This window comes from Papaver somniferum, chromosome 5 (genome assembly GCF_003573695.1).
Source record: "Papaver somniferum cultivar HN1 chromosome 5, ASM357369v1, whole genome shotgun sequence".
In the NCBI taxonomy this organism is placed as follows: Eukaryota; Viridiplantae; Streptophyta; class Magnoliopsida; order Ranunculales; family Papaveraceae; genus Papaver; species Papaver somniferum.
This window is the reverse complement of record NC_039362.1, coordinates 83,481,585-83,500,831: the sequence shown is the minus strand read 5'-3', so window position 1 is coordinate 83,500,831 and position 19,247 is coordinate 83,481,585. Positions and strand designations below refer to the sequence as shown.

Sequence of the window (19,247 nt, the reverse complement as noted above, 5' to 3'; positions counted from 1 at the left end):
GCTATAATGTTCATGAGCCGATTCAATCGAATCGAATCATCTTTGTTTCAATTGTGTCTTGTGTAGTTATATAAGATCTCATAGCAATTGAACAACTCTTTAACTAGTTCATTTGAGTCAATTCAACTAGTTATGGTGAAGAAGAACAAGGTTAATATGAAATGCTCATATGGTCAACCTTTTGGGTTACTATGTTGAACCAACATACACGTACACGTTTGGGCATGGTTTTCACGAACCCAGTAAACGCCTAACCAAGTGTGTGTAACAAGCTAAGTTTTCGATTTAACGGTTGAGAAATATTAGCTTGAATGTAAATTAGGTTTTCATCTAACGGTGAATATGGATTGCTTTGTAACTAAGGCAAAACCCTGATTTGAAGGCTATATAAAGGAGACATCTAGCATTGTGCAAAACTAATCCCCACACGTCTGTGTGCTACTAGTGCGCCCGCTAGAGTCGATCTCCATTAACCTTTGATTTTCTTCTCTAAAATCAGGTTAACGACTTAAAGACTTCATTGGGATTGTGAAGCCAGACCGATACTACTTCATCGTAGTTGTGTGATCTGATCTTGCATCTTCTATCGTACGAGTACAATCGATTAATTGGCTTGAGATCGTGAGAGTTCTCCGATAGGCAAGATAAAGAAGTCACAAACATCTTCGTCTCACTGTTTGTGATTCCTCGACAATCCGCTTGTGTAGTCAGGAAGGATTGTAGAGAGGTGATTGATTAATCTAGGCTGTTCTTCGGGAATATAAGACCGGATTATCAATTGGTTCCTGTTTCCCTTATTTTATATCTAAAGACGGAACAAAACCTAGGGTTTATCTGTGGGAGACAGATTTATCCTCTTATAGACTTTTCTGTGTGAGACAGATCTGTTTATTATCAAATCTATTATTTTGGGTTACAACAACTCTTGGTTGTGGGTGAGATCAACTAAGGGAATCAAGTGCGCAGTATCCTGCTGGGATCAGAGGCGTAGGATTACAACTGTACCTTTGATCGGTGGGAGACTGATTGGGGTTCAACTATATTCCAGTCCGAAGTTAGTTTGCAGTAGACTAGTGTCTGTAGCGGCTTAATACAGTGTGTATTCACTCTGGATTAGGTCCCGGGGTTTTTCTGCATTTGCGGTTTCCTCGTTAACAAAATTTCTGGTGTCTGTGTTATTTCTTTTTCCGCATTATACTTTATATAATTTAAATAATACAGGTTGTGCGTTCGTGATCATCAATTGGAAATCCAACCTTTGGTTTTTGATTGATATTGATTGATCCTTGGACATTGGTCTTTGGTACCGTCCAAGTATTCCTTGTATTTGATAAAGACTCGCTATTATTTTTAGCTTGAGTAAAAATCAAATCAAGAGAGAGATATTAACGCCTTGAGCTACTTTTATCTAGATTGAGTCTGACTGTCTAGTTGATTCTATAGCAAAGTATTTCGGAGTTAGTCCATACAGATTGCTAATCGAAATATTGGGTGGTGTTGTTAGACCCCCGCTTTTTCATATATAATGCATTTATTCCATTATATATATAGTGGAAGCAGTTTAGATTGAGCACTTGTCAATTAATTTTTTCTATTATATATATATATATATATGGGTTATTTAACGTTTTGTACCTAGTAAATGTCCAACACCTAGCTTTGTTACCCAACATTTGAAATATTAAGCGTTGGTACCTAGACTTGTTAAGGACTGTCAAGTCAAACGGTTGACTTAACAAATCAAATATTACTTTCAATAATAAAATTATTATTTTTAAAACCCAAAATACCCACTGATCTGACGGTCCTAAAGACTAATCCAACTTCAACCTTAGCTTTTATTATCAACTCAGTTCTCGTCCACGCCAGATTAAATTAGAGATATAATAGTTAAGGTTGCCGAATAGAATTGGGGATTCAAGTAATTTCTGCTTGATTTGGTTAGTTAGTCTTTTAGGATTTCGTTTGAATCTATACATTATTCCAGTTTTACTTGATTCAATTTGGTGATTCGCCTCTTTGTCTTCTTCATCACTATAATAATTCTTCACTACAACAGTAGATTCTCATTAGAAATTCCCTGAGAGTAATTGTACTTTTGTTTGTTTGTTCGAATTATTATCTGTTAATGGTGATTGGTGGTTTGACTGAAAAAATTGGGGAGGAGTCGTGCATGTGAAATGGTGGTGTTGCTCATGTAACGAGTTTCTCCCGTTATATTAATATTCTGGAAGTTGTTGATTTGTTTTACCTATGGAAGGAGTAGATTTATGATGCAGTGCAGAGTTTCGATTGGATTAGAAGTTCGGTGGTGCTGGATTCGAGTTAACAACAGATTTATAAGTTCATACAAGACAAACTGGTTGGATTCTGAATGGGTTTGGTTGTGGAGATTTGGGGAATATTGTACAGCAAGTGTTGGACGGAAAACATGGATTTACAAGCACTGTTGCCTGTTGATTTATTATGCATGAATGGTTACAATGAATTTAATGATTGCAGGGAAGGAAAAGGGAATAGATTAGAAATATAAATAATCTTGTATCTCCTTACAACTAGAAATATGCACAGCAGATGCTCGACAAAATGCCTGAACAAATAGTTTTGTTCCACCAAGTTTGCAATGGGTTTGAGTTGGATTTGATATCGAGGGAAATCTTCTGTTGTTGATAGGGGAACATATGAACTACTGTTGTTATGGGTTGAAGGTAGTGGTGTATGGATTTGAAGTCTATAGCGAGTTTAGAAGACATTGGTGGTGACATGGGGATGGTTTCAAATGAGAATGACAAGGTTTCTAATAGTTCTGATAGGTGATGTTGTGATGGTTGTGTGGGCATTTTTATGAGTGAATGTGTTAGAGCATTGCTCGGTTGAACCCACCAAGAGTTGGTATGTCAAGTTTGGTTGTCATATTTTAGTGAATCAAAACTCATTTTAAGAGTCGCTTGATTATGTACTAGAGTCAACTTCGTATAGGTTAGCTAGAAAGTATTAGGATATGAGACATTACAAGTATTGCGAAGACTTGAAGAAGTGAAGAAGTAAGAAGCTACAACGACAACATCATACTTCCACTTGAGGTTAGTGATATTTGACTTGAACTATTTCATTCCGTAACGTATCTTTCAAGTTGTGCATATTGAAAACAAAACTGTGAAGCATGAACACTCTAGATAGACATAGTATTAAGGAATACAATACGAGATTTATTGCTTAACTATTAAACTTTATAGATAAGACATCGACATAATCGTTTAAATGCTATTGTGATTATGTATGGGTATGAGGTGAGGATTTCATCCTAGTAAACAATATTTTACATGGTAATTGGGCTGAGTTGAGCTCTGTAACTCGGCGACGGGATCGGTGGAAAATTTCTTCCTGAAATCTCTTTTTCTGTGTTCAGATCTTAATTGTTTCAGGTGAAACCGATCATTTTTGTGTTACTAAATTCATTTTAATCAATCATGAGCATTAATTAGTGGATTTCATTTGTAAGAAATGGAATCTCACAACAATCATGAAGACCCAAATAGGGTTTCATTTGATATTACAAAAAAATTTGAACCAGCACCCTCAGTGATTATTGATGACGAAATAAGGTATGAATCTTGGAAGTTCTCTTTAATAGGTCGTTTAAATTTATTATGTCTCAAATTTGTTGATGTTGCTGCGATTTTAAGAAGTAATTGGAAGTTAAATGGTCAATGTCAGCTTATTCCTCTTGGAAGGGTTTTTTCATAGTCAAATTGGATAATCTGAGAGATAAACAGTATATTAAAGCAGGTAGATGGGAAGTTAATGATCAAGTACTTCGAATCAGGAACTGGATTCCAAATTTTCGTCCTGAAAATCAAAGAACATCACAAGCTATGTTGTATGTGAATTTTCCAGGTCTAAGTTTGGAATACTGGGATGAGAAAACACTATTCAAAATTAGCAGTGTTATTGGTACTCCTATCAAAGTTGATGAATCAACTCTCAAATTCGAAAGTGGTTATTCTGCAAAAGTTCTTATTGATATTTATTTGGCTAAGTCCATTCCAAATAAGTTGTGGATAATTTAAAAATATGGAGGTTTTATGGAGAGTATATTACTTCTACAACTGCCAAATTTTGTGGACAATGCAAGATTATTGGGCATTTAAAGTCTGAGTGTAGATTCAAGGATGGGAATGCTGATAACAAATCTCCTAAATCAACTCCCAAGAATTTTGTTAATGAACAGGTACCAAATAAGCCACAAGAAATTTTTGAGCCATTTGATATATGTAATACTCCAGTCTCATCAATACATGTTAATAAAGAAGTTGTTCGGGATAAGTGGAAGAAACTAATTTGAATACTGGAAGATTTGGTCCTTTGTTGGAAGTATCAGAAGGAGTATTTGAAGAGGAAGTAATCAAAGAGCTTATGCCTGATTTTGTGGACTCAGCAAAATTATCTCAAATAGCAGAGGACAATTCAGTTGATAAGAGTGTGGTGCAATTTGTGAATGGTACAAATGAATCAATATCAACAACAAAAAATCCAGTTACTTGTTGGTCTAAAATCATTCAAAAGCCAAGTCCACCTAAAGATCAAGCTTCTACAAGTAACAATGGAGGTTCTTCAGCACCTGAAAAAGTAACAACTCAAAATTCAGCTACTTTTTGGGCTAAAATCTCTCAAAAGCTAAGTCCACCTAAAGATCATGTTTCTACAAGTAACAATGAAGATTTACCTGAAGCACCTGAAAAGGTAATTACTCAAAATACAATTAAATACAATTTTAGGAAAACTCAAGGAAAAGGAGGTACAAGAAACCTCCAACCTAAACCATCAAAGTTATAGTTTGGAATTTAAGGGGCCTTAACAGGGATAGGGCTCAGAATAAATTGTGGACTTCAGTTAATCAGTTTAATCCATCCTTACTTTTTGTAGCTGAGCCAAAAGTAGTTTGTAGTGCTTCCTTTTGCAATAAGTTGAATTTACCAGGAATGCAATCAATGGTAATTCATAATTCTGTTCTTAATAAAAAGGGTAATATCTTGGTATTTTGGAATAAAAACTTACCCACTCCATTTGTGGTATCAATGTCAAGTCAGATGATTATTGTCAGTGTTGGAGATACTTTAGTTTCAGGTGTACATGCTCATGTTGGTGTTGTTCAAAGAAGAATTCTATGGACTGAAATGGAAGCAATTAGTGAATTAAATAAGTCATGGTTAGAAATTGGTGATTTTAATGATATTGTTTCTTTAGATGAAAAAGTTGGTGGTAGAAGTCCAAACAGAAGAAGCATGTTGGACTTTTCTGAATGTTTGGATACTTGTGAACTTATTCAAGCTTCTCATTCTGGGTTGCAGTTTTCTTGGTCAAATTGTCAGCAAGGTAATAAAAGAATTTTGTGTGCATTAGATAGAGCAGTTGTCAACCAATTATGGGTACAAAAATATGGTGATTGGAGCTATAAAATTGGTGTAAAAATTGCTTCTGATCATGCACCTTTATTATGAGGTTGTTTAAATATTCCTAAACCAAGTAATGCACCTAAAAAATTTCAGAAAATGTGGTTATCTCATCCAGGTTTTATGGAAGTTGTGGAATCAAGTTGGGTTGAACCTGTAATTGGAAATCTTTTATTTTTAAAAGTAAATTAAAAAGGCTGAAGAAAGTGCTGAATGATTGGAATTGGAGTGTGTTTGGTGATGTTAATGTCAAAATTAAAGAAGCAGAAAAAGATGTTCAAGAAGCAATGAATATTTCAGATAATTGTCCTTATGATGTTGAAGCTCTTAAGAATTTAGTAGAAGCTGAATATGTTTATAATTCCAGAGAAGTTCATCTGCAGACATTATTAAAACAGAAGTCAAGATTGAATTGGATTAAAGATGGTGCTGCAAACACTGCATTTCTTCATGCAAACTTAAAAGTGAGGAAGACTAGAAATCTTATCAGTGAATTAGAGTTTGGGGATGGAAATGTTATCACTAATCAGAGTGAAATAGCAGATGCATTAGTAAAATACTATAAGGAGAAATTTGAGTTTCAAGATGTTTCTATAGAAGAATCTTTAATAAAAAGCATTCCTGAGGTGATTACTAGTGAAGATCAACAAATGTTAGAAAAAATTCCTGAGGAAGAGGAGATTAAAGAAACCATTTTCAGCATTCATCCCGACAGTTCTCCAGGTCCAGATGGATTCTCTGGTTGTTTTTACAGAGCATGTTGGCATATAATAAAAGAAGATGTTGTGCAAGCAGTCCAATTTTGCTGGTCTAGAAAGTTCATCCCGAAAGGGCTTAATTCAAATTTTTTAGTCTTGCTGCCAAAGGTTGAAGGTGCAAAGGCTCCAAATCAGTTCAGGCCTATTGGTTTAAGCAATGTCAGTTTCAAAATTTTTACAAAACTAATTACAAACAGAATGAGTGTCTTAATGGAAAAAAATTATCTCTCCACAGCAAGCTGCATATGTTAAAGGAAGGTGCATTCAAGAACAGATTATTCTTGCTTCTGAAATGGTGAATGAAATGAAAAAGAAAAGAAGGTGTGGAAATGTTGGACTTGAGCTGGATATATCTCAAGCTTATGATTCAGTAAGTTGGAAATTTCTTTTTAAGGTTTTACAAAAATTTGGATTTTCACAAAATTGGTGTGAGTGGATTCATGTGCTTTTTAAATCTGCTAGGATATATGTTATGTTAAATGATGGCCCAAAGGGTTTCTTTTCAGTTGGTAGAGGCTTAAGACAGGGTGATTCCTTGTCTCCTATTTTATTCATCATTATGGAGGAAATTCTCAGTAGAAACATTACTAAAATGGTGAATTGTGGTCAGATCATTCCAATGGTGACAAGAGGAGGAATTCATCCAACTCATTTAATGTTTGCTGATGATGTTTTCATTTTCATGAATGGAGGAAAGAAATTTATTACAAACATCTTGAAGCTCTTGGAAGACTACCAAAGAAGCTCAGGTCAAGTAATTAACAAACTCAAGAGTAAACTTTTCATAGATGGAACTTCATAAGCAAGGAAAAATTATCTTCAAAATATAATTCAAATGGAAATGAGTGTTTTTCCTGATAAATACTTGGGAGTAATTCTTGTAGCTGGCAGAGTGAAAACTTCAACAGTTTGGCCAATGGTGGAAATGATGCAAAGAAAATTAGCAACCTGGAAAGGAAAATTGCTCTCATTTCAAGAAAGGTTAGTTCTTATTAAAGCAGTCCTTTGTAGCATACAAGTCTATAACATGGCAATATATAAATGGCCCTCATCAGTTATCAAAGCTTGTGAGAAAATTATTAGAAACTTCCTTTGGTCTGGGGATAGTGAAATAAGAAAATACAAAGTGATGTCTTGGAGGAAAGTATGCACTCCTTATTCTGAAGGGGGTTTAGGAATTCAGAGACTTGAAGTAATCAACAAAGCCTTTTTGATGAAGATGATGTGGAAAATTGAGAATTCTCAAGAAGATTGGGCCTTGTTTTTCAAAGCAAAATATAAAGATAAAAATAACCAATGGAGTAATCAATGGAAAATGTCTTCAGTATGGAGTGGTTTGAAGTGGGCTTGGAAATCTTTACAAGAAGATTTAATATGGAGTGTTGGAGATAGGAAATCAATATCACTTTGGTTTGATGTTTGGATAGGTAATTATCCTCTGAAAAATGTCATGGATCAATCTCCAATATTTAAAAATAATATCCTCTTGAAGGTGGCTAATATCTGAAATAATGGACAATGGTCCATTCCAGAAGAAGTACAAAGTGCAATATCTGAATTAAGCTTACCTGAAATTGGAGGTATGAATGATGAATTACATTGGAAAGCAACTTTCTAAAGAAAAATTGAAATAGCAACAGTTGTTAATAAACTCAGGCTAAAGGAGAAGAAAGTTCATTGGTCTAAGCATATTTGGAATTCATTCTTACATCCAAGTGTTGCCAGTAATATATGGAAGTTAATCCAGGGTCTTTACATTGATGATAAAACAATGGTTAAGAATGGCTATGATATGGTGTCCAGGTGTTGTATTTGTGAAGATGTTGAAGATAGCATGAACCATTTGTTGTGGGAGTGCAAATTCAGTTTACAGATATGGAATTGGTTGTGCTTCATCTTCAAATTCACCTTGCCCAAATCTTTTGATGATGTTTGGAAATGTGCACAGTCTAAAAGCCCCTTGATTCAAAAGGTATGAATCATTGCATCTTGCTCTACAATAAAAGAATTATGGTTTCAAAAGAATAAGAAACTCTTTGAAGGTGCAAAGCCTGATGTTGCAAGGTTTAAATGCAAGATTATGGATACTTTTTATGAAAACAACATCAGAATTAAGGGTAGTAAATATAATCGAGAGTATGACAATCATATAATAGCAGTTTTTAGGCTGGGTACAAAATTCTCCAAGTTGCAGAAAGTCACAGCTTGTCAGTGGGTTTCTCCAGATAATGGCTTTACTATGTTTTGCTGTGATGGATCACCTTTTGGCAATCCAGGTGCAGCTACTTTTGGTGTAGTTGTCAGAGATCACTTAAGTATGGTACTAGGAGCAATCACTGGTGGACTGGGGACTACAACTAATTACATTGCTGAAGTTTATGCAGTGATTCATGTTGTTGAATTAGCAGGTATATGGGAACTGCAGAAGATAATCATCAAATCAGATTCTGAAACAGTTTTCAATCAATTTGCAAAGAATCAATTTCATGGTTTGTGAAAAATAGATGGCTAAATGCAACAAAGAAAATCTCAATGATTAATTCACTCATAGTTCAGAGAAACCAACTTCTCTGCAGATTGTGCTGCCAAAAGAGGTGCAAAGTTAAAGGCTGGGGAAAGGCAGATCTTTATAGGAAGGCCTGAGTGGTTGAAAAGTATAGAAATTCCTGGAATGACATACTACAGGTTCAGTTGAAGATGCAAAAAGTTTTAGTTCTTGGTTTTTGTTGCAGTTGTGTTTTAGAGAGTTAGCTTTAGCTAGTTTAGTTCAGTTTTTGTTTCATAGAGTTAGTTGTAGCTCTATTTTCATTCTCTGAACCTTATTGTAATTACCAATTTTATCAATGAATATATATGATTTAGCAAAAAAAAGAGAAGTAAGTTCATAAACTTGTTTATGAATCGAAAAGGAAATCGCCAGGCGTTATTGGTATTGTTATTCATTGCATATCTTGTGAATAACCAACATGTGTGATTTAGTATAACCGCTCATGACTTGTTTGTGTTCTTGGTAAAACTATTCACAAAGGCCTAACTTATGTATTGGTATGACTTTTATTAGTAAAACCGATCTTAAGTAATCACCTGAGATGGTATGATCGGGTTTGTGATTTTTTGTATGACCGACTCTGGGTAAAGGGGAACCGATCCTAGTAAGAGGTGCAACATATCACAAAGGGGAATCGATCCTTGTATGAGGTGCATCAAGTTTTTAGCAGAAAGGGGAACCGATCCTATGGACATGTGCAACACGTTTTTAGGAAAAGGGGAACCGATCCTATGTACATGTGCAACACATATAAGTTAGATACCATATATATGTGGAGAACCGATCCTAGTACCTAGTCAACCGAATTTTGGAAAGCTAGTGTGACTATGCACAGTACTCACATGGAGGTAGAACCGAAACTTATTTTGGTAGAACCGTTAAACCCATGATTTGTGATTGAGTGTTCTTAATCAATCACATAGTTCTTGAAAGTCAGATGAACCAATTCTAAACTTGTTTGGAAGTATGGCAAATCAGTTTCAAGGTTGTAAGTATGAAAGAGGACTTACAAAGTAAGGATGTCGACATACTCTGAACATGTGATGTAATGTTTATCTTTTATTGTTCAAAGTTATTCCTTAATAGCTAAAGGAAGAAAATCCCAGGATCGAAAGATAAATAAGTTAAGAATCTTTTATTTAAGGTTTTTAATTTTATTTTAGGAAAACGAGAATTAGTATTGTGCATTTACTAGTTGAAGATTTTCCAAAGAGATTTTAGGTCAATATTTTGGACAGGCATTTACAGGAATTATGGAAACCGAATTTGGAATATATTGCATATCATGAGAATATTTCCGGTTTTGGAAATTCCTTGGTGTCCAAACTTCCTTGTCTATAAATACTTGAAGTTTGCATTTCTAGCAAACTAATCCTTCGTGACAGCAAACTTCCTCGGTTGTGTTGTTACTGTTGTAGCCGCCTATTCGGAGAGGAGAGTAACCTAATTAAGCGAAATATTTTACGTCCGTTCAGTTTAAAGTCTTCTTTGGGATTGAGAAGCTCTATTAGTACCGTTGGTGGGAAACTAGATAATTGCGGTTTATCTTGTGTTTTCGATTGATTTGATTGACTAACGGTGGTTGAACTTTGATTACACCTAGTTTGTTTATGCTTGAGAATCTTCTCTTCTGATATAAGATTCACTCAAACTATATCGAAGTTTCGACAGGGATCTTTAGACTGTTTCTAGTTCTAAAGATGATCTTGTGATAATCCATTGTTAACAGACTTCGTTCTGTGCATGATTGATCACTAGAGATTCAAGTTGTTGTATGCATGTGTTTATTGAAGATCTAAGAAGATTTGAAGACAATGAAGATATTGAATATTTCTGATTTAGGGTTCATAATCTTTGGTGTGCACAATACTTGTTTCGGTGTAGAGGATCCAACTATAATCTGTTTATCCTTGTGGTAGATTGGATTGATTAGTTGTGTAGATCGGAATCAATACAATTATTTGTGATTAAAAGTATTGATTATAAAATCTTAACAATTACCTTTGGTAGTTGAACATAAGATAGATCTAAGAACCTGACGAAGGAGTTTATTGAGACAAACAAAAGAGCCTTTGTCGAACTCACATCACTTGGTTGAAGAGAGTTGCTACCAAACAGATTTGTTTTTCCTTTACTGTTTGGAATACGAACCAAAGGAATTGTTCCAAGTACGTGACTTATTCATAAGTTGGAGGCGTGGGAATACAGACGGAACTAGGTGAACTATAGGTTTAGTTGCTTGGTCTCAACTATACGAAGTTGGTTTAATTTTTTGTAGCGGCTTAATCCTGAGAGTATTCAATTCTGGACAAGGTCCCGGGGTTTTTCTGCATTTGCGGCTTCCTCGTTAACAAAATCTTGTTGTGTCATTTACTTTTATTTTCCGCACTATAATTGTTTTATTATAATTAAAGTAAATTACACAAACGTTAATTCCTATTTACTTGATAAGCAATCCTATTGTGTTTGGTTAAGTCCGAACATTTTTATCAAGTAAACATACTTCATTGTTGTATTGTCTCGATCTCATATCCATAGACGATCACACGAAGTGTGAACCGATTAGTTGCATTGTCTCGACTCAGTCCATAGACAATCACTTTCGGAGAAAGGACTTATAGGTAGGAAAAGTTTTAGCTTGAGGTATATTTGGGTACCCTCGCCTTTTCAATTGGTATCCAACAATCTGTGTTTGGTGCGATCCAACCTATAAGAACTGAATCTAATGAATGATTCAGTGAACGTAAAGCAAGAAATCAAGAGTTTTGAATTAACACTTGATGATGGCATTTATGATTCAATATCTGAAGAAATCATCTCTAGAGATTCTACGAGACAAGTTAATCTTGTTAATGTAGAAACCGATGACGACTGGAAAATACGTCTACAAGAAGAGTTAGATGAAATTTCTGATGATGATGACTCAGATTTTGAACAAGAAGTAGAAGAGGATATCTCAGAATACTCTAAATTGTTGGAACCTTTGAAAAATGAAAAGCTGAGAACTTCGGATTTTCTTGGTTTTATGACTCCTCTTTGTCGTGAGAACAAGAAACTGAGGAGGGTTTTCCAAGGATGTTATATGGGTTATCGCACCAGTGATTATCTTCTTAAAGATCGTACTGACGAGCTAAATTCTAAGAAATTAGAATGTGAAAATCTTCGAAGAGATCTTTTTTTTTCGAAAAAGAAAGTGTTGAATCTGAAGCAAGGGTTAATTCTCAACCAAAGAGTTTTGAAGAGAAAGAAGGTGTATATCTCTCACGAGAAAAACATCTTAAGGCTGATCTAGCTGGTGCTCTTGATAAAATCAAGACATTGGAAGAAGAAATTTTGGACCTTAAAAGGTTCAATGTCATCTCAAACAATTTAACCTCAATGTTAATTCTCAACCAAAGAGTTTGAATAGAAAGAAGGTGTATATCTCTCACGAGAAAAACATCTTAAGGCTGATCTAGCTGGTGCTCTTGATAAAATCAAGACATTGGAAGAAGAAATTTTGGACCTTAAAAGGTTCAATGTCATCTCAAACAATTTAACCTCAATGTTAGAAGCAAGTAGAAATCATCGTGATACACGGGGATTGGGCTATAAGGGAATAAATGCTTCAAATATTAACAAAGAGGTAAAATTTGTTAAAGCTACTAATTCTTCTCAACCAGAGGCTTCCACTGATGACAAAGATGCTCATATTTCTTGTAAAGAAGAAAATTCTGTCAAGCCTAAGAATAGTGTTCAACCAACAGTAATCAAAGAAGGCATTTTTGCTAATGTCAAGAAAGCAACAACGTTGAACAAAGACAAGAAGAAGAAGAAGAAGAAGAAGACTCGTCGAGCTCCAATGCAAGAGGATCCACAAAAAGGTAACATCAAAACTCATACTTCGTATATTTAGACTAAGCATTGTTATTATTATGGTAATAAAGGACACTTGCAATGGGGAAGCAAAGTTCGTAAGATGCAAGATGCACTTTCTTTTGTATCAAACGAATTGGCTAAGTTTTCTCCTCATAAGAACTCAGATCGTTATTGTCCTAAGTTTAGGCAAAAGAATGATTATAATGATAGTTCAAACTTTGCATATCACTCGACAAGGTCATCTTATAAAAGACCCGGATATAGAAAGAGAGATAACTTTTTAAATGCAAAGACAAGATCTGATGTTCCAAATTAGATAAAGGATGTTTCGCAAAGTATTCAAAAGGACAATCGTATTAATGATATGAAGGAGAAAGATGCTCCTGCGAAACCCAACTCTAAATGGGTCCCAAAGTCCTCCATAGCCAAGAAGGGACCAAAATTTAGTCACAAGAATGACTCTCAGCTGTAAATTGTTGGTGAAAATAATTACAAGAGTCTTCTTGAAAGACTAAAGAAAGACATCATGTATAAAATCTCTTGTACTAGTGAACGTTGTGATAATGACACTCTTCATCACAAGTCAAAGAAGAAAAACAAGAGATGGAACAAGAGAAAACAAACCAAGCAAGAGGTCAAGAATGATGATTCGGTCTTAGTCACTCGTGAAGAACAAGACAAGGCTCAAATCAACACAACCTAGTTGTGTTAGAAAGTGCATGCTCACCTTAGTGCTCAATATTTTTAAAGGTGAGGAAGCACATGAAAAACCGAGCACATGATCTCTCGGTTATGATATGACTAATTAACATCTTTAGGAGATTTCTATTCTTCTATACTCATACTTTCTTTATCTATATTTGAGGTTTTGATATAAACGGTGAAAAATCGGGGGTCTAACAACACCACCCAATAATTCGATTGGCAATCTGTATGGACAAACTCCAATATACTTTTTATGAGAATCAACTAGACAGTTAGACTCAATCAATAAAAAGATATATCAAAGAGTTTATATCTCAATCTCTCGATTTGATCTTTACTCAAGCAAACGGAAATCTGCGAGTGTTTATCAAAGAGAGATAACTTGGACGGTACCAAAGACCAATGTCCAAGGATCAATCAATAGCAATCAACAACCAAAGGTTGGATTTCCAATTGATGATCTTTAACGCACAACATGTATTATTTCAATTATATAAAAAATATAATGCGGAAAAGAAATAATACAGACACCAAAAGTTTTTTTAACGAGTAAACTGCAAATGCATAAAAACCCCGGGACCTAGTCCAGATTGAATACACACTGTATTAAGCCGCTACAGACACTAGCCTACTCCAAGCTAACTTCGGACTGGATTATAGTTGAACCCCAATCAGTCTCCCACTAATTCAAGGTACAGTTGTACTCCTACGCCTCTGAACCCAGCAGGATACTGCGCACTTGATTCCCTTAGTTGATCTCACCCACAACCAAGAGTTGTTACAACCCAAAATCGCAGACTTGATAATAAACAAATCTATCTCACACAGAAAAGTTTATCAAAGGATAAATCTGTCTCCCACAGAAAAACCCTAGGTTTTGTTCCGTCTTAAGATATAAAATCAAGGTGAACATGAACCAATTGATAATCCAGTCTTATATTCCCGAAGAACAGCCTAGATTAATCAATCACCTTTCAACAATCCTTCTTGACTACACAAGAAGTTTGTCGAGGAATCACAAACAGTGAGACGAAGATATTTATGACTTCTTTATCTTGCCTATCGGAGAACTCTCACGATCTCAAGCCAATTAATAGATTGTACTCGTACGATAGAAGATGCAAGATCAGATCACACAACTACGATAAAAGTAGTATCGGTCTGGCTTCACAATCCCAATGAAGTCTTTAAGTCGTTAACCTGGTTTTAGAGAAGAAAACCAAAGGTTAAAGGAGAATCGACTCTAGCGAGCGCACTAGTATCACACAGACATGTGGGGATTAGTTTTGCACAATGCTAGATGTCTCCTTTATATAGCCTTCAAATCAGGGTTTTGCCTTAGTTACAAAGCAATCCATATTCACCGTTAGATGAAAACCTGATTTAGATTCAAGCTAATATTTCTCAACTGTTAGATCGAAAACTTAGCTTGTCACACACACTTGGGTAGACGTTTACTGGGTTTGTGAAAACCATACCCAAATGCGTACGTGTATGTTGGTTCAACATAGTAACCCAAAAGGTTAACCATATGAGCAATTCATATTAACCTAGTTCTTCTTCACCATAACTAGTTCAATTGACTCAAATGAACTAGTTAGAGAGTTGTTCAATTGATATGAGATCTTATGTAACTACACAAGACACAATTGAAACAAAGATGATTTGATTCGATAAATCGGCTCATGAACTTTATAGACACGGTTTGCATAAAGCATTCCTTAGTAATTTAAGTTTCATGTTCAAAGCACATCTTTAGATCATAACCACTTAAGCTCACAAACAAGTTCGCGGACTTAAGGCAACCGGCAGAGTTTTCCAAACTCAGCAGAAAATCTCGCTAAAGAGACTTCCGCCAGTTCGCGGACTAGGTTCGAGGACTGAGTTCGCGGACTTGGAAAAGCCAATTCCTCCGGTTTCTCTCAATCAACAAAGTTCGAAAACTTCAGATTAAGGAATACATGGTTATGTAATCTAGACTCTCATTCCAATCATTGAGACATTCTCAGAGGACGTTATATAGCCGTTATTCACAGACCGTTTCACGTCAGAGCAATTCTCAAAGTAATTGAAACTTTTCATGACTTTCGTCACTAGGTGAAGATAAACTTGATCAAAGCGAAACGCTTTACCAACACGAAATTTCGAGAAAAAGTTAAGTTATGAATACTCAACTCGAAATTTCAAATGTGTATGATCTAGTCTATATAACATACGAATTTTTGTCTCATAAAAATTAGGAGATAGAATAGATAGACTTTTGAGTGATAGATAAGTTCAAGTCTCGACATACCTTTTTGTTGATGAAGTTCCACGGTTCCTTGAGTATATCTTCGTCGTTGTATGATGAATCTCCATGAAGTCCTTGAGCTCAACTACACTTTTCTATCCTAGTCCGAGACTTAGCTATAATAGACTAGAAATTAAGACTCATAGTTTTGATTTCTAACATTGACAAACATGCTTGATATAGCAACGCATGCGAGGTCGACCGAGCTATGCTCTAACAATCTCCCCCTTTGTCAATTTTAGTGACAAAACTATTAATACATATGGAATACAAAAAAGATAAACTTTAGTGGCTCCTATTCCATAGTCTAATCTTCAACGTTCCTTGAAATCTTCGTCCTTCCAAGTACTTCAATGATCCCAAAGGTTGTAAGTTTAGCACCACCGTTGTTGAAGATCCGTAGCTATAACAATGAGAGAAATCGAGATTCTCGATCATTATTATATAGTGTCATAGTAATATTATGTAACATCAAAGTCCAATTGCATCACGACTTTAACAGCAATACTATGGTAATCCCCCTTGGTCAATACTCCATCTCGATCATGGAAACCACTCCCTCTTACACAATGATCCGAAAACCATATGTATTTGTAGTGTGAACTACATTATTTCTCCCCCTTTTTGTCAATAAAATTGGCAAAGGTAAAAGAACGGGATCATAATGAAATTTCCACAAGAGACATTTCATAGGCTAAAATAAAAATACATACCAACTTAATTTAGATACAATCATAAAGCCGAAGCTAAATTCATTCATCAAGGAGTTTTAAGATACAAGATAACCCCTATAAAATTCCACAGCCGCACACCCCGCAAGATATTACCATTAAGCACAAGTTCAAAAGAACTCTCCCCAATTTGATGTCATTCCCGAAAGAACAACAAGAACGACCTTAATTTCGAAAGAAAAGAAGCATTTTTTAATAGGACACCAAAAACCATGGAAATGATTTTCTATATCCAAAACTCAACCAAATTAATCACAAGTAAACCCATGATTAATTTAATCCGAATACGCAACTAAATCAAACCACAAATGTGATCCATTTAATTGATTGTGCTCAACATAAGAAAACTCACGGAGCTACGACTAAGATAACCACACGGAGATGACTACCTTAATCGTTCAAATACTCAACATAAGGAAAACCTTACGGAAAATACGACTATATCAACCAATAGAACATGATTAGTATAGTCGTTCATATACTCAACACAAGAACTTGTGGAATATATGAAAAACTCAGCTAGATTAATTACAAGAGAACCTATAATTAATCTAATTGGAATACAAAATCAAACTAATCACCGAAGCAATCAATTTAATTGTCAAAAGATTTTTCTCGACAAAAGAAGACTTTCGAAGCAAATAACTAAATAACCAATCAAGATGATTGATTTAGTTCAAGAATGCTCAACATATATCATCTCATGAAACAACTAACAAGGCCAATATTAATCGACATAGTTGTAAGGTGCTCAACATAAGATAAACAATGGAGCCTTCACGGTAAAACATAACAAAATGGATCAATGAAGATCAATACCATGGATAACATACAAGGATCTATTATATTTTCCATCATATGCATAACGACATAATAAACTTGATCCTTGTCAAACAAAAGATTTCATCCTATTTTTCATCAAATAAATGACTGCATAGGCATAACTTTTGTAATTGTCAAAAGTCAATTCATCCTTTCATCAATACGAATATCAATTTATGAACGACTTTACTTTTGACACAATATGGGACCTTCAAGTTCACTGACGCAAACAATACATATCCCATAAAAATATTGCAATACTTCAAAACAGTTTAATACTGCAATAATATCATCCTCCAAATATTTTTATAATTTGAAACAAATAAACCTAAAAAATAACATATGAAGATGAAAACAAAAATAGCTATGTGTAGTCACAATTTTCCCTATTGAAAGCACTAGTTATTCTTCCTACTAAATCAAAGAGAAGACTTACTAGGTATTGTGGATCTTTCTCAGGGCATCTACAGAGATCTCCTTCTTGTTATTGAAAAACCCATTGATTATGGGATCGTTCAATTCCTCTAAATCTTCAGAAATATCAGTTAACTCACTAAGTTCCCTTTTTAGATCACGCAAGGTATTCTTGGTTAGAGACAACCTTTGTTCATAGTGAGTTATTTCTTCCACAGAGGAAATGATTTGAGATTTTAAATCATTTCTCTTGCTGATGAAGTCTTTTACCATTTCTCTAAAATGATTATCAGCAGGACAAACAGAAAAGAGACAGTTAGAGGAAGAACTCTTTCTATTGATTGTAGACTTCTTCTTTATCATCCTTGAGGAAGTAATTCCTTTGCACAGATATACGTTGACTGCTTCTACTGCATTACTTTTGGAAGCGCCTCTAGTTACAGGAGCCATGAAAGCGTATGAGAAGAAAGAAGAAGATAAGAAGACTTATAAGTGTCAAACCCTAATCCTTGACACAGTCTTCCACAGTTTAAGGATCCACAATCAATATCGTTAGCAGGATATTTTCTTAACAACCATAGATACATACTTGATCCAGAAGATGCAGAACCTCAACCTCTCAAGCTAAGAATGAGGATGCATGCGTATCCGAGCTCAACCAGAGACAAAGTGAGCCAGATGCTCCCCTTGCTTGTCAAGGCTTGTTGCATAAACAGTTTTCCTCCTCCTTCTGATTCTGGAAGCATTGGTTTTGCACGACCTTTGATTATCCAGATTCAACTTTTGCATGTTCTCTTGTAGTTTAGAAATTCTTTTGTTCCTCTGCTTTAACCTCCAACACGTGTTTTGAACATGATTTGCATTTCCACAAAACGAACAAACCGGCGATCCTTTGTCTTGTTGAAGTGCCTTCTGTTTATCACAACTGCCAGCCTTTGTTTTCCCATGACACTTAGGAACATAGTTGACGATACCTGCAGTCTTGCTCTTAAATCCTAAACCATTAGTGTTTCCAAAGGATTTCTGATCAAATAACATTGCTGAGATTTTATCAGAACTTCCAGATAATCGTTGAAGATCATCTTTGAGAGTAATAATCTCTTTTTCCTTTAGAAAAATGGTCCTGGTGAGTTGATCATTAAGACAATCTATCTCAAGATCTTTCACTTGGATTAAAGATTCCAGTTTCTTCAATAAAGATTTTAATTGAAGATTTTATTGAAGAACCTCTTTGTTCAAGAAATCGAAAATCTCTGTGTCAGACTCAATTTCTGAATCAGATTTTGAGTGTATGGAGGTTTCTGCCGCAAGAGCTGTAGATTCACATCCAACAGACGTATTCAAGACGTCGACACAAAGAGATTTATCTTCCATAAAATCTTTAGAAACAATATCTGACATGGGATGTTTATCACATCTAACGCTCTTATTTATAAAATCCTTGATCCTTTCTGTTAACAACGGTTTATTGAACCGATAACCAGATGAACAACATTCATCAGCCCAAGATAAGTTAGCGGATTTACTTGTCTCGAAAAAAGCGTTGAATGCAAAGGTTTGAACATAATTTGGACACGAATTGTCACCTGTCCACATGAGGTATTCGTGGAAGGAGTGTTGAAGTTGTTTTCTCCATTGATGGCATGTTTCTTAGAAACGTATATCTTG

General features: G+C 35.1%; 2 protein-coding genes across 2 annotated transcripts; both read left to right on the top strand.

The window, feature by feature from the left end:
- The first annotated feature begins 3,710 nt into the window (after positions 1–3,710).
- On the top strand, positions 3,711–7,013 carry LOC113279243. The gene is made up of 6 exons (XM_026527945.1): positions 3,711–4,013; positions 4,136–4,274; positions 4,376–4,743; positions 5,025–5,359; positions 5,650–6,370; positions 6,447–7,013. The coding sequence occupies exons 1-6, from the start codon at positions 3,711–3,713 to the stop codon at positions 7,011–7,013; spliced, it is 2,433 nt and encodes an 810-aa protein (XP_026383730.1).
- A 39-nt stretch (positions 7,014–7,052) lies between these two features.
- LOC113279242 lies at positions 7,053–8,906 on the top strand. The gene is made up of 5 exons (XM_026527944.1): positions 7,053–7,638; positions 7,744–7,791; positions 7,846–8,183; positions 8,235–8,700; positions 8,788–8,906. Exons 1-5 carry the CDS (start codon positions 7,053–7,055, stop codon positions 8,904–8,906), a joined length of 1,557 nt encoding a protein of 518 aa, XP_026383729.1.
- The last annotated feature ends 10,341 nt before the right edge of the window (positions 8,907–19,247 follow it).